Genomic DNA, 13,821 nt, shown 5'->3' with positions numbered 1-13,821 from the left:
TAATTTTGCATATATTGTACTTTCTATGTTTATTGTTAGCATGAGATGTTTTCTTTCTTTTTATTAACCAGGGGAATGTGCCTCTAAAATTTTTAAATAATAAATTAAAAACCAAAAAAAAAGTTGAATACAGTTAGTAGAAAAACTATTAAGATAGAAATAGTGAAAAATCTGAAAGTTTAAAAAATGATTTAAGAATAAAATTACCTAATCAAATATGCACACCAAATAAAAGTATTTTCTTTATTAAATGCAGAAGGTATAAGTCAAAGTTTGTGAAAATCTACTTTAGTTTGGTTTTAAAAATTTATGCCAGTTTAAGTTTGTTACGGAAAAAAATTTATGACAGTTTAAATGGTCAGAAAGCGAAACAATAAAGTAAAGTCAATTTTCACAAATTTGACTTATGACTTACATTATATCGGTGAAGTTTTTAATGAGTATACTATTTTAGTAGTAATTTAAAAACCAAATGCCTTGTTTTAGTAAGAAAAAATCATTAATATCTTCTGTTCATGATTTTATTTTTTTACTTTTTGTTTATGGCAGGTTTGAAAAGGATTGCAAAATTGTGATCGCCTGATGGCTAACTTTCCTCTTTTGAATTGAGATTTTTTTTTTTGGGTTTCCTTTTCAATTGAGATTTGGTAAGGTGGACTATTGGAGATGGTGGCACCCATCGATATGGGTAACAGCATCAAATGTAGTAGGTTTGCTGGAATTGGAAATGGCATCTTTCTATTTTTACTTTTGTTAATTATAATCATTATTATGGTTGCATTTTAGTGGGGTGAAATTAAAAGGGAGATCTCCTTCGATGGTTTTGGTTAGTATTAACTACTAATAACGATGAATTAATGTTATTACATGAAAGATGTGATATCGATCAATCTTTATGGTACAAGTACCCCCATACTTGAGTATCCCAAAAAAAAAAAAACCCATACTTGCACATAGATAGGGCCGAATGTGGCAACAACCATAGGCAATTGACATTGAATAAATGATACAAGATTTCCCTCAAAAAGGCCATAGTAGAATTAGACACAAAAGTTTTCATCTTCAAAAGGATTTAAAGTGGTGGATAACATGTCACTTTATTGAACCTTCGGTCTTTAGCACGAGGTGCATCCCATACAATATAGGTGGATTTTCTAGGAGATTCCTAGAGAGCTAAAAACTTTATTAAAAACCATATTAGCAACTCTTTCATCTACCTTTTCTAAAAGCTTGTGTGCTTTTTTTCATTTTGAATTAACCCAACATTTTTTAATTTAGACCACTTCTTAGAAGAAAAGAAATCACGAATTAAACATACGATTTCGAAGAATTTGGATTTGCAAAATCTTGTAAGTTTTTTTTCCTCTGATTCGCGTTGGTTATGCCTTCATTAAAACCATATTAGTATCTCTTTCATTTGCCTTTTTAAAAGTTTTTTTTGTGCTTTTTTATATTTGGAATTAACCCAACTTTCGCTTGACCACTTTTGATGAAAATCACAGTTTGAAGTTACGATTTCGAAGAATTTGGATTTGCAAAATCTCGTTTTCTTCTACCCCTTGTTTCCTTTGGTCATGCCCATGGTAAGATTCTGCAGGCTATACATGGCAATGAAATGTGCTGAAAATCGTGATAAATTTAAAATGAGAAGGAATGTATTCTTTTTAATAACATGTTGACCAAGGATAAATAACTTTTTCTATTTAATTTGTGCTTGTAATAAGAGAAAAATTAGGACAGGAAGATTCATGTAATTATTAGGTATAATTACTTTCTTTGATTCTCTAGCCTTATTTTCTATTTTCAGTTTGTTCCTCTCTCATTTTTTGGTTATTTGTCCTTTTATTGGTTTCAAATTAGTCTAATTTATCTTTTATGGTTGTAATAAACTGCCACGATTGATATTTTTAAGAAACAAAGATTGTCATAATTTATAAATTATATAAGATTAAAACTAAATAAAATATAGAAAATCAAAATCCAACGAAAAAAGTTAAAATACCAAATCAAAACCAAAAAGTAAATTAGAGCTCAAGAACTAATCTGGCCTAATTATAATAACAGAAACAAATCTATGTTTGCCTAAAAGCAAGAGAATAGTAAATAGTAGCGGCTTATGAACGGAAGTAAAGGGAAATAAAAGGTTAAATCGAAATAAGATTTCATTAATTTTTCAACTTAATTTCTATAGTTTTTTTCCTTTCTAAATCGGTCATTATATGCATTTTAAAAACCTACTAAGCATCTTTAACAAGGTTACTTAAATGTGTTGCTTTTAAAGTTAAGTAATATTGCTTTAAAAAATTTCATTAAAGTGGATGGCTTACTGAGTTATTTATATAAATAATCATTGTTTAATTGATTATACAAGAAAAAATAATTTTTTTCAATTTAAAATTTAATATGACTCAACTTAATTATTTATTCTAATAAATTTAGCATTAAAATAATTTTTTGTGTAAAATTTTTTAATTTGTGTAATATTATAAACTACTCGTCAATTTAAGATAAATAATTTATTTAACCAATTATCCGTTATAAATTATCTAATGTAAATATATAATACTATCACGTAGTTAGTTGTGTAAATTTATTTGTCCAATTACAGATGTTTATTTAGGGAAGAAGGAAAAAAAAATGCCACCTTTTGTGGTATTAAGACCGTCTCTTTAGTAAAAGTTAAAGATTAATTCATATTTGAGGCATTGAATTCATCAAAGTAAAATTAATCTCTTATAAGTAAAATTTGTACCTATCAACATAGCTAGAATAAAACTCTAATTAACACATTTAAAGACACGGTTATCTATTTCTTGTAAATACTTCTTCATTTTAGGCATCATCATTATATTCAAACAAAGGATCCTAAGTTACTACTAGAAGTACCTCATTCTGATTTTTTTGATGTTTTAATTTTTATTATTTTCTTAAAGCAATTGATGTTTTTGAATTTCAAAGTCTAACTAATGTATTTTTTTAAATATACTTTTATTTAATATCTACTAGTAGTGGACGTACCAAAGTTAAGGCATTAAATAAGGATATTTTAATTTTAATACATCAATTTTCAGTGTCTTTAAATGTTTCTTAATTTGTGTGTAACAATTTTAAACATAAAAAAATATAAGAAGATAAGTTAATACTACCTTCAATTTTATATATAAACAACAAATGATATATTTTTTGTTCTAATTATATGCAATAATGATCAATTTTTAAACTTATTCAGAGTTAAATATTTTTTATATCCTTAATTTATTGTTAATTTTATTCATTAGACACTCACTAGGTAGACTATGAGTATTAAGAAAATTTATTGTTAACTTTTGAAATAAAATTTAAATTTATGATAGTATTAAATGTGACTATAATTTTTGTTAATCTTGACGATTTATACTATATTGCTTATATATAAGACTGAGGTAGTAAGTTGAAAGGAATATAAATAGATATGGAAACTTGGTAAAATACACTTTTCCCGGATTGTTACAAATTTGATGAACTCATCTTTGGTTTCTATAAATAAATATAAAAATATACTCTATTCATCCTTATTTATAAGATATAGTTAACGTATTAAGAAAATTAGTTACTTTATATATTAGCATTAAATTTATCTTTTAAGTGTAGTATTTTTCAAATTTGTCCTTAATGTTAATGAAGATATATTCATCTTCTCTCATCTTCATAGGAAAGGAAAAGTAACCGTTTAAAGTAGTATTTAATTATAGATTAAAATAAATAAGTGTATTTTAATAAATAAAAAAATACACAAGAAAGACGAAATCAAATCTTATAATAAGGGAGAAAACTATTTGTTGACTATTTGTTATAAATAAAAATAGAGTATACAAACACATTAAATTATAATTATATTATTTAACCTTAAATAAAATTATAAGTTTGTGGTAATTAACACAATTTAGCATGGACAAAAAATAAAATGAAAAGTTACAAATTCACAAACAAAAGTTTAAAATCCAATCTAGCATTTAAAATTGTCAATGCAACCTCAAAAAAAATGCATTATATATATATATATATATATATATATATATATAGAAAGAGAGAGAGAGAGAGAATTTGTAAAATAGATAAATGATTTTGAATATATTATAATTAAAATTCATAATAATAAATATTTTTTTAACATATAAATTATATTTTTTTTATTTATGATAAACAATTTATATTATCATAGAAGGTTATTATTAATTATTGATACTTTTTTAATAACAAATATTGAAATTTGGTTTAGTAATAAATATGAAAAGAATAACTTGAAAGAGATTAAAGATTAAGATAAGTTTCTAAAAATACGTTTATTAAAAAAAAAATATTAAAATTTCTTTCATTGAATAATATTCATAAAAGTACTCTTATTTTATATAGCTATTATAATTATATAAAAAGAGGATATTAAAATTATTTTATTTTTAATTTCTTTATAATATACTTAATGGATAAGTTACAATTTGCAAAAAAAATATTTATTAAAAAATATTTTAAAAAGTATTTGAATATTAAAAATATTTAAATATTTGCAAAAATAAAACCATTTATCAATAAAATTTGTAAAAATAGTAAATTAAATTGATTTTTTTAATGGACCCCTTCTATTAACTTGATAACAAAGTCAATATCGATATAATATAATACGGATTTTTTTTTCAGCAAAATAATCTATAGCTATATATAAAGAAAGAGTGTATTAGTATACACATTTTTATGTCTATTTTATTATTATAATTACATTCACAAATTTTTATTTTATTCTTATAATTATTTTCACAAACCAGTCAGTAACATCTATTATCTTTCTTCCTATTTAAACAACATAAAAAAAATTAGACAAGGAATGTCGTTTTCCATGGTAATAATAATACTAATATTGAGAAGTCAGGAATGTCACCTGTAATTTATCTATCAGCTCTACTTTTCTGTCGTTTTCCTCTTGATGGAGGGGGAAAATAAAAAGTGTGTTATTCCTATTGTTTGGACTTTGGAGAGCACAACATATGTAAAATAAATAAGATTAATTATATCTCAGTCTCTCAAATTTAGGATTCTATTTGTCTATATTTATTAGTCTTTAAAATTGTGATTTGGATACACAATGACGATCTTTTTATTAGAAAAATAATTAAAAAATATTTTGTGAATTTAAATACTAAAAAAGTAAATATTTAAATTTGAAGGACTAAAAGTATATTTAAGAAAAAAATGCAAATTTTTGTGGCTAATAAATATTACAAAATCGAGGCAGACCATTTTGTTTTTATATTTTCCCTTTTTTAATTATGCTATTTTGAATGAGACAAAAGAAAAGTTAATAAGTTAGTGTATTAAATTAAAATAACTAATAAAATATATTTTCTAAACTAATTGATAAATTTGAAATGATATAAAAACATTTACAAAATTATGATAAAATAACAAAGATAAACATAGAAAATAAGTTTAGAATTTATAAATTAAAAAATTACAAAAAATAATATTGTTTAAAAAAATTAATATATGCTACAGCCTACAAGTTATTTAAAAATAAAATTGTTAAAAATAAATTTAATTTAATCCAACAAATTTTTGAATTTATAAAATAAACTAGAAGTTAAGTTAGTAATCTTATCGAGAAATGAATGATAAGATTGACTTGGTGATAAATAAAGAAAAAAAAAAAAAAAGAGGCCGTGAACACAATTAAATAAAAAACTAAATAACATTTGCAAATAATAATAATAATAAATCTTATCCAACAAACTTAATGTCAATCAATACATGAGTTGTAGTTGGAGATGCGTGTTTTGTTGAAGTTCTATAAAAGATTATCTAAATAAAGCCACTTTCTAGTTGCTCAACAAGATTCTAGTTGCTCAACAGTATTCACATCAAAGCAAAAAAATTAAAATAAGGCTAGCCATGCAGAGAGAAAGAGGAGGAAGAGAGGGAAGATAGTTGAGGAAAATTAAGGGTGTTGTTCTTTTTCGTAGTATTATAAGTGTTGTGTGTGTTATTCTCTGATTATTGTTTTTTTTTCTTTTGGTTACAATCTCTAATTAAAATTTTGATTGGGTACATTTTATAATGTAAATATCATAGTATATAAAATATTTTAATTAAGCTAAGAAGTCATATTACTATATGATTATTTAAAAAAATAATATATATACTCTTTAAAATCACATAAAACACGAAACAAAACTGAAATAATTAGAGAAGTGCATGTCATACGAAATTGTCGTAAAATAGACCTATAATACAATTTGTTCTCTATAATATATTATTTTTTTAATCCTCATAAAATATTTTTCAAAAAGATCCTTGTGAACTTATCTTTTTCGTGATTGTCTTTGTTATTTATTTTATTTGAGTTATTTTAATATATTTTTTTTGTTTTAATTCCTACAATAATAGGATTAAATATAGTTTTTGTTCTTGTAATATACTGTTTTTTTTCTTGTTTGGCCTTTAAATTTTTAATTTTCAAAATGATTCTTGTAAAATTCCTATTCTATTTTAAGATTTCCCCATAACATTTTTATTGCAATTATCCCATTTGATAAAATTCCCCGTCGATTTTCCAATTCGTTATGCCATCTCCTTTGTTCTGAAACCCACCAGAAAATCATAAACCCTAATCCAAAATGGACAATGATTAAGATTGACCTCCCCAGGATTTTCTTCTATACTCATCGAATTGAGAACCACCAATCTTCTATCGAACACCATGACCCTACTTCTTCAAACTGTGATCGATCCTTTTCATTTAGGAACCTCAAGGTGTAAATGTTCCTTCCTGCTCCTTTGATTTCTACACCCCCACCCACCTTCCAAATTTGCGCTATTGTTGCCATGAAAGCCTTGTTGTTGAAAGATCCCAGAGTTAGAATCTTCCCTACTAGCAAAGCCTAATTTCTTTCACTTCCTACCTCCTCACCACTCTCCATCAAAGCTTCAATCTAAACCTCCTCCTCTTTCGTAAACTCCACTTTGCGCCATTGTTCCACATCATACCCTTTCTCTCACGATTGAGACTCTTAACTAACCTTCCCTCAATGCAGGTAGATCCCTGAATCAAGACCAAGAAACAAAATCTCGGAAGAAAACCCTTATGATGCTGTCACTAGCAGGAAACTCGCTTAGCAAGATGAAGGGACTCATTCATCATGCAAGATGAATGAGCTTCTTGATATACTTAATTTTTACTTATAGAGAAAATTCATGTTGTCTTCCCAATGAATTTGACTCCATTTGCATATATTATATGCATGGTACTAAGTCTTGACTTATTATTATGCTAAAGTTAATAAAAATTTGACAAATGTGCAATTAAATTGAGACGACACCGTGTAGTGAAGGGTTAATAGAGTCCATCCGGTATGACGTTTATTCTTAATCTTCTTAATTTTTGTGTGTGTAAGTTTTCCTTCTTATGTTCAACAAAGAACATGGGAAAAGAAAGATTTGCATTTTTATATAATTCCAAACTTTCTTTTTACTTGGGCAAGAGATTGCTTATATATATATATATTAAAAAAAAAAAAGCCTAGCACAGCAGGACGTAGATATTGAGAAAATAGAAGTGTAAAGAATAACTGATCAACTTGAATTGATGTCAAAGAGATTCCTAGTTAGTTCTTGTGAGGAAAATAGTGCAGTTGTGCAATTTTGAGGTTGTTCTCATAGTTACCTGGCCTATGTGCAATGTTGTATGAGCTAGTTGTGAATAGCAGATTAATGAATACTGTATTAGTGAACCAATTAATTAAGTGAATCAAATATGAGCAGCAAATGAATTCATTATACATAGATATAATAATGAATAAAACTAAAATTTGCTGAAAATATAAAACTATACAAAATATGAGTTCAGAATGCCTAAAGTTTTATTTGGAAAAGGCTAATTGATATATACAATAGTTAGACAGTAAAAGAGAGGATACAAGATACCAAGATAGCAATCCCAAAAGAAATACAAGATTATCAACACATCAATAGTTCCCAATATGCTCTCCCCACTCTTCCAGATAACACACTTCTATGAAGCAACAAGAGACAGGACCTAGGAAACACGGACACTTCAGCTCCTTATCGTGTTCGGTGTCTGACACGCATCCATGTTAGTGTTCAACACCGACACAACACCCGTACTACTTTTATATTTTGGATATTACAGATGTTATCGGTGCTTCATAGGACAGAACACATTTCTGTTAATCCCGAACCTGATTGCCACAAAACACAACCACCATCGACTCAAAAAATCTTTTAAACATGCAGCTGGATTTGAATTCCACTGCACAAAAGAGAATTCACAGGTCGGAAAATCCTTAAGCCAAGACCCCACTGAAAACAAAATATTGTCACTCCAGAGTGCCTACATAAAAAGTAACAACTATATATAAAAGATACAGATTGAGTTTGGAATTTATAAATTTATCATCTGATCAAATTGGTTTAAAATTTAAATCTGATCCCATCTGATACAATTTTTGGATTAGATTAATTTTAATCTTATTTTTATTTCTTTAGAGAAACTAATTATTGAACAAATGACGAGATATATATTTTTTTTACCTACTAAACATTATAAAAAATAAACCTATAATACAATTTGTTCTCTATAATATTTTTTTTGTTTTAATTCTTATACAATATTTTTTTCAAAAGATCCTTGTAAAATTATCTTTTTGGTTACTGTCTTTGATATTTAATTTATTTTAATATATTTTTTAGTTTTAATTCCTACAATAATAGGATTAAATATATTTTTTGTTCTTATAATATATTTTTAATTTTCAAAATGATTCTAGTAAAATTCCTATTTTTAGATTTGGCTATTTGTTAGTCTGTTTTAGTTCTTGTAATATAGTCATTTTTTTAAAACTTAAGGGAAAATAAAATTGAAGTTCAAAATAAAAATTAAAAAAAGTATCTAAAGTGTAAAAATAATTTCTGTTAACATCTAGATAGAAATATAATTAAAAAAATATAATAAATCAAATTAAGAAAAGAGAATTATGAAACAATCAGTGAATAATTATCCAGAGATCTATAAATAATATTTTGGACATGAAAATATGTTTAGAATATATTTGAGGTATTTTGTGAAAATTTGTTGGTCTATTTAGACATTTGCGTATGTACTAATGGATAATTGATAGAGTTCAATTAAAAACACTAACTAATTTAGGCCCAAAAATAGTAAGAAAATTGAAGCAACAACCGTGACATGTTAGTTGTTAAACAGAAATGAAAAAATCATAAAACATGAAGTAATAAAAGTACTGTTGTCTTAAAATGAATATAAAATTAACTCGTTTAATTGCAGCAATGTATAGTATATATCAAATTTGCAGCACATTTAAGTGGTGGTGGAAACTTCATGCTGATCTTGTGCTGCATGTTTGGCAACCACCATGGTGATGGTAGTTTTTTGACGGATACTTCTCATATGTATGGCCTCATGGATAATGGGAGTTTTTCAACCTTTGATAAGGTAGGTGATGCTTTCAAGGCGGAACTTTCACGCAAACTGTAGATAGTAAGTTTTGAAAGCTAATTACCATAAGCTAAAATATGATTTATCTATGCCATAAATAAATTAACAAATTTCATTTTGAGTTTTTATTTTAAATTCCTAATAAAATAAAATTTTAATTTTTTTCTTATATTTCATTTTAAATGAACAAAATATACTAAAAACTCGAATTAAAATTTATGGAATTTATCAGCAACTAAAATAAAATATTAAGAATTTAACAATAAAATTTTTACTTTATCATAGATTTAATGTAATTCTTTTATTGAAGATCTAAAATAAAACTAATTTATGAAAATCTAAAACATATTTTTTTCATTGATTAAATTGATAAGTTCATATGATGAATGTATTCCAGGCTTTAACAGTTTAAGAATTTTTGTAAAATAAAAAAGAGTTTAAGAATGATTGTTTATAAGATATTGCTTATTAGAAATACAAATGAGTCAAGTATATATGTTGTGAAATGAAATTAATACAAATTTTTGAATTAAGAATCATGCTTAGTTCAAAATTCACCCTTTTATTTTTATATGCAAATCTATGTTAAAATATATTTATTTTTTATTGTCAAGTACCCCACCCACGTGTTTTGTTTGTCAATTGCATGAGCTGTAAAGGAAATTATTGCTCCTCGGGACAACCTTAACCATTGGCCACAAAAACTAGAGTTGACCAGTGACTACTTGTAATTTTCCTTCCGATCTCTGGTGTTGGAATTCCTGATAACACAAACCATGGCTGAATCATTTATCTTCAGCATCGCTGAGTCTCTCATAACAAAGCTTGCTTCTCATGCTTTCCAAGAAGCTTCTCGGGTGGTGGGTTTGTACGACCATCTCCGAGACCTTAAAGAGACTCTCTCATTAGTCAAGGCAGTGCTGTTAGATGCTGAGCAAAAGCAGGAGCATAACCATGTGCTTCGGGAATGGCTGAGGCAGCTCAAAAGTGTCTTCTATGATGCCCAAGATGTGCTCGATGAATTTGAGTGCCAAACACTGCGAAAACAAGTGGTCAAAGCTCATGGTACTATCAAAGACGAGGTAAGCCACTTCTTCTCAAGTTCTAATCCACTTGTTTTTCGTTCCAAGATGGCTCAACAAATCAAACATGTCAGCAAGCGGCTAGACAAGGTTGCAGCTGATGGGCACAAGTTTGGTCTCCGAATAATTGATGTTGACACACGAGTTGTTCATAGGAGAGACACGAGTCGCATGACACACTCCAGTGGTGTGAGTGACTCAGATGTGATAGGAAGGGAACATGATAAAGAAAAGATCATAGAGCTTTTGATGCAGCAGAATCCCAATGATGACGAAAAGAGTCTCTCTGTTATCCCCATTGTGGGGATTGGAGGCTTGGGAAAAACTACACTTGCAAAGTTTGTGTTTAACGATAAGAGGATAGACGGGTGTTTCCCATTGAAGATGTGGGTGTGTGTTTCTGATGACTTTGACATTAACCAACTCATTATCAAAATCATCAATTCTGCGAATGTTGCTGATGCTCCTCTTCGCCAACAAAATTTAGACATGGTCGATCTGGAGCAATTACAAAATCAATTGAGAAGCAGACTTGCCGGTAAAAAATTCTTACTTGTCTTGGATGACGTATGGAATGATGACCGTGTTAGATGGGTTGATCTGAAGAATTTAATAAAGGTAGGGGTTGCTGCAGGAAGTAAAATTCTAGTGACTACACGTATTGATTCCATTGCTTCCATGATGGGGACTGTTGCCTCTTACAAGTTACAAAGCCTTTCTCCGAAGAATTCATTGTCTCTTTTTGTCAAATGGGCATTCAAAAACGAAGGCGAAGAGGAAAAACATCCTCATTTGGTAAATATCGGAAAAGAAATTGTGAACAAATGCAAAGGGGTTCCATTGGCTGTGAGAACATTGGGGAGTTTACTATTTTCAAAGTTTGAGGCAAATGAGTGGGAATATGTGAGAGACAATGAAATTTGGAATTTGCCACAAAATAAAGATGACATTTTACCTGCACTTAAATTAAGTTATGATTTCTTGCCTTCCTATTTGAGGCAATGTTTTGCATTGTTTTCACTTTACCCAAAGGATTATGAATTTGATAGTGTTGAGGTAGCTAGGCTTTGGGAGGCACTTGGTGTCCTTGCACCACCAAGAAAGAATGAGACACCGGAAGATGTTGCCAAACAGTATCTGGATGAATTACTGTCAAGATCTTTCCTTCAAGATTTTATTCATTATGGCACTATGTGTCAATTTAAAATTCATGATTTGGTGCATGATCTTGCTGTATTTGTTGCAAAAGATGAGTGTCTACTTATAAATTCCCACATTCAAAATATTCCTGAGAATATTCGGCATCTGTCTTTTGCTGAATACAATTTTCTTGGAAATTCATTCACCTCAAAATCGGTAGCTGTGAGAACCATAATGTTTCCAAATGGTGCAGAAGGAGGCAGCGTTGAATCTTTGCTAAATACCTGTGTGTCAAAGTTCAAATTATTGCGAGTTTTGGATTTAAGGGATTCGACATGCAACACTTTGCCACGTTCCATTGGTAAGTTGAAACACTTGAGATATTTCAGCATTGAGAATAATCGCAACATCAAGAGACTCCCCAATTCTATTTGCAAGCTCCAAAATTTGCAATTGTTGAATGTTTCGGGATGCGAGGAGCTGGAAGCATTGCCCAAAGGATTAAGAAAATTGATTAGTCTTCGGCTATTGGAGATAAGTACAAAGCAACCTGTTTTGCCTTACAGTGAGATTACCAACTTGATCTCGCTTGCACTTCTGACTATTGAATCATGCCATAATATGGAGTCTATCTTTGGAGGGGTGAAGTTCCCTGCTCTTAAAACATTGTATGTTGCTGACTGTCATAGTCTGAAGTCTTTGCCACTGGATGTTACAAATTTTCCTGAATTAGAAACTCTGGTTGTTCATGACTGTGTTAATCTGGACTTGGATCTGTGGAAGGACCACCATGAAGAACAAAGCCCCATGTTGAAGTTAAAATTTGTTGCATTCGTGGGTTTACCACAGCTGGTGGCCTTACCTCAATGGCTTCAAGAAACTGCCAACTCCTTACAGTCCTTGGTTATTATAAAGTGCGACAATCTTGAAATGCTTCCGGAGTGGCTGTCAACTATGACTAATCTGAAATCACTTGTTATAGCAGATTGTCCAGAGCTTATATCTCTCCCGGATAACATCCATCACCTCACCGCACTTGAAAGGTTGAGAATTGCCGATTGTCCTGAACTATGTAGAAAATACCAGCCCCATGTCGGTGAGTTTTGGTCCAAAATATCACATATAAAAGAAGTCTTCATTGAAGAACCAGAAAAGCTGGAGGAAGAAGAAGACGAATAGGAATGATTTGTTGACACATATAAGTGTTGAAGCTCCTTTGGCAACCCCTGGACGTGGATCAGGAATGGTCAAAGGTGAAAAAAGGGGAGACCATGATGTTTGATTATTGTGTTGGACGTGATTGACTTATTGAAAATTGATTTTGGGTGAAGTTACCCTGGAGCTGCTTCTGCGTCATGGGAGAATCAATTCTTAGATTTCAATGTTGGATTTTTCCATTGTCCATCAAGTTAATGCATGCGTGTGTTTATTTCCACTGCCTATTTTACGTTGTGCTTATTATTTTGTTGTTATTTTTATACTCGGATATTTACTGTGATCTCCACTTCTGCCTGTTATTTTTATACTGTTACTTTGCTGCAGAACTGCTATATTTGGTGTTGTTTTAGCATTTTATAAGGTTATTCTGTTAACATTTTATTGGGTGTTGTTGATTCATAATATCAGTGTTATATTGCATGGTTAGGACTAAAGTGTTATTTCGTGGTTCATAATGTTGATTCTTTGCCCGTACAGGAAAGATAGTGGTTAATAAAATAAAAGCAAAATAATTTGATAACTAACTAGCTAACCCTGTAATCACCAAGGCAATTGGGATATTACACACTGTCATTTTGGTAAATTATAATGCAAAAGACACCCACAAATAATTAATATCCATTTTGTTAATTTTACGTTCAAAACTAATTTTGATAGTTACTTTTCAAATATATATCATTAAATTGTGAAAATCAATTTTTTTAATATATGTATCGAAACAAAAATTATATTATTCTAAAATTACGCTTAGTTAGAATCAATCCTATAGAATTACATTGATCTTAGAATCAATTCCAAAAGCACTAATCCAATTACAAATTTATTTGTTTGTTTCTCTCGTGTGTGTTTTGTTGTTCTTCATGATTCTCTTAATATGTT

General features: G+C 28.8%; 1 protein-coding gene across 2 annotated transcripts; it reads left to right on the top strand.

Annotated features, from left to right (window-relative positions):
* Positions 1-10,170: 10,170 nt before the first annotated feature.
* LOC114400858 (disease resistance protein RGA2-like) lies at positions 10,171-13,344 on the top strand. Of its 2 annotated transcripts, XM_028363508.1 has the most exons (2): positions 10,171-12,627; positions 12,700-13,344. In XM_028363508.1, exons 1-2 carry the CDS (start codon positions 10,279-10,281, stop codon positions 12,901-12,903), a joined length of 2,553 nt encoding a protein of 850 aa, XP_028219309.1. In that variant the 5' UTR covers positions 10,171-10,278; the 3' UTR covers positions 12,904-13,344. The 2 variants fall into 2 exon arrangements, with proteins under 2 accessions (XP_028219309.1, XP_028219308.1); XM_028363507.1 differs by having other exon boundaries at positions 10,171-13,344.
* The last annotated feature ends 477 nt before the right edge of the window (positions 13,345-13,821 follow it).

This window comes from Glycine soja, chromosome 19, assembly GCF_004193775.1.
Source record: "Glycine soja cultivar W05 chromosome 19, ASM419377v2, whole genome shotgun sequence".
Classification (NCBI taxonomy): Eukaryota; Viridiplantae; Streptophyta; class Magnoliopsida; order Fabales; family Fabaceae; genus Glycine; species Glycine soja.
The sequence above is the reverse complement of the archived record's forward strand: the minus strand, read 5'-3'. Positions and strand labels throughout refer to the sequence as shown.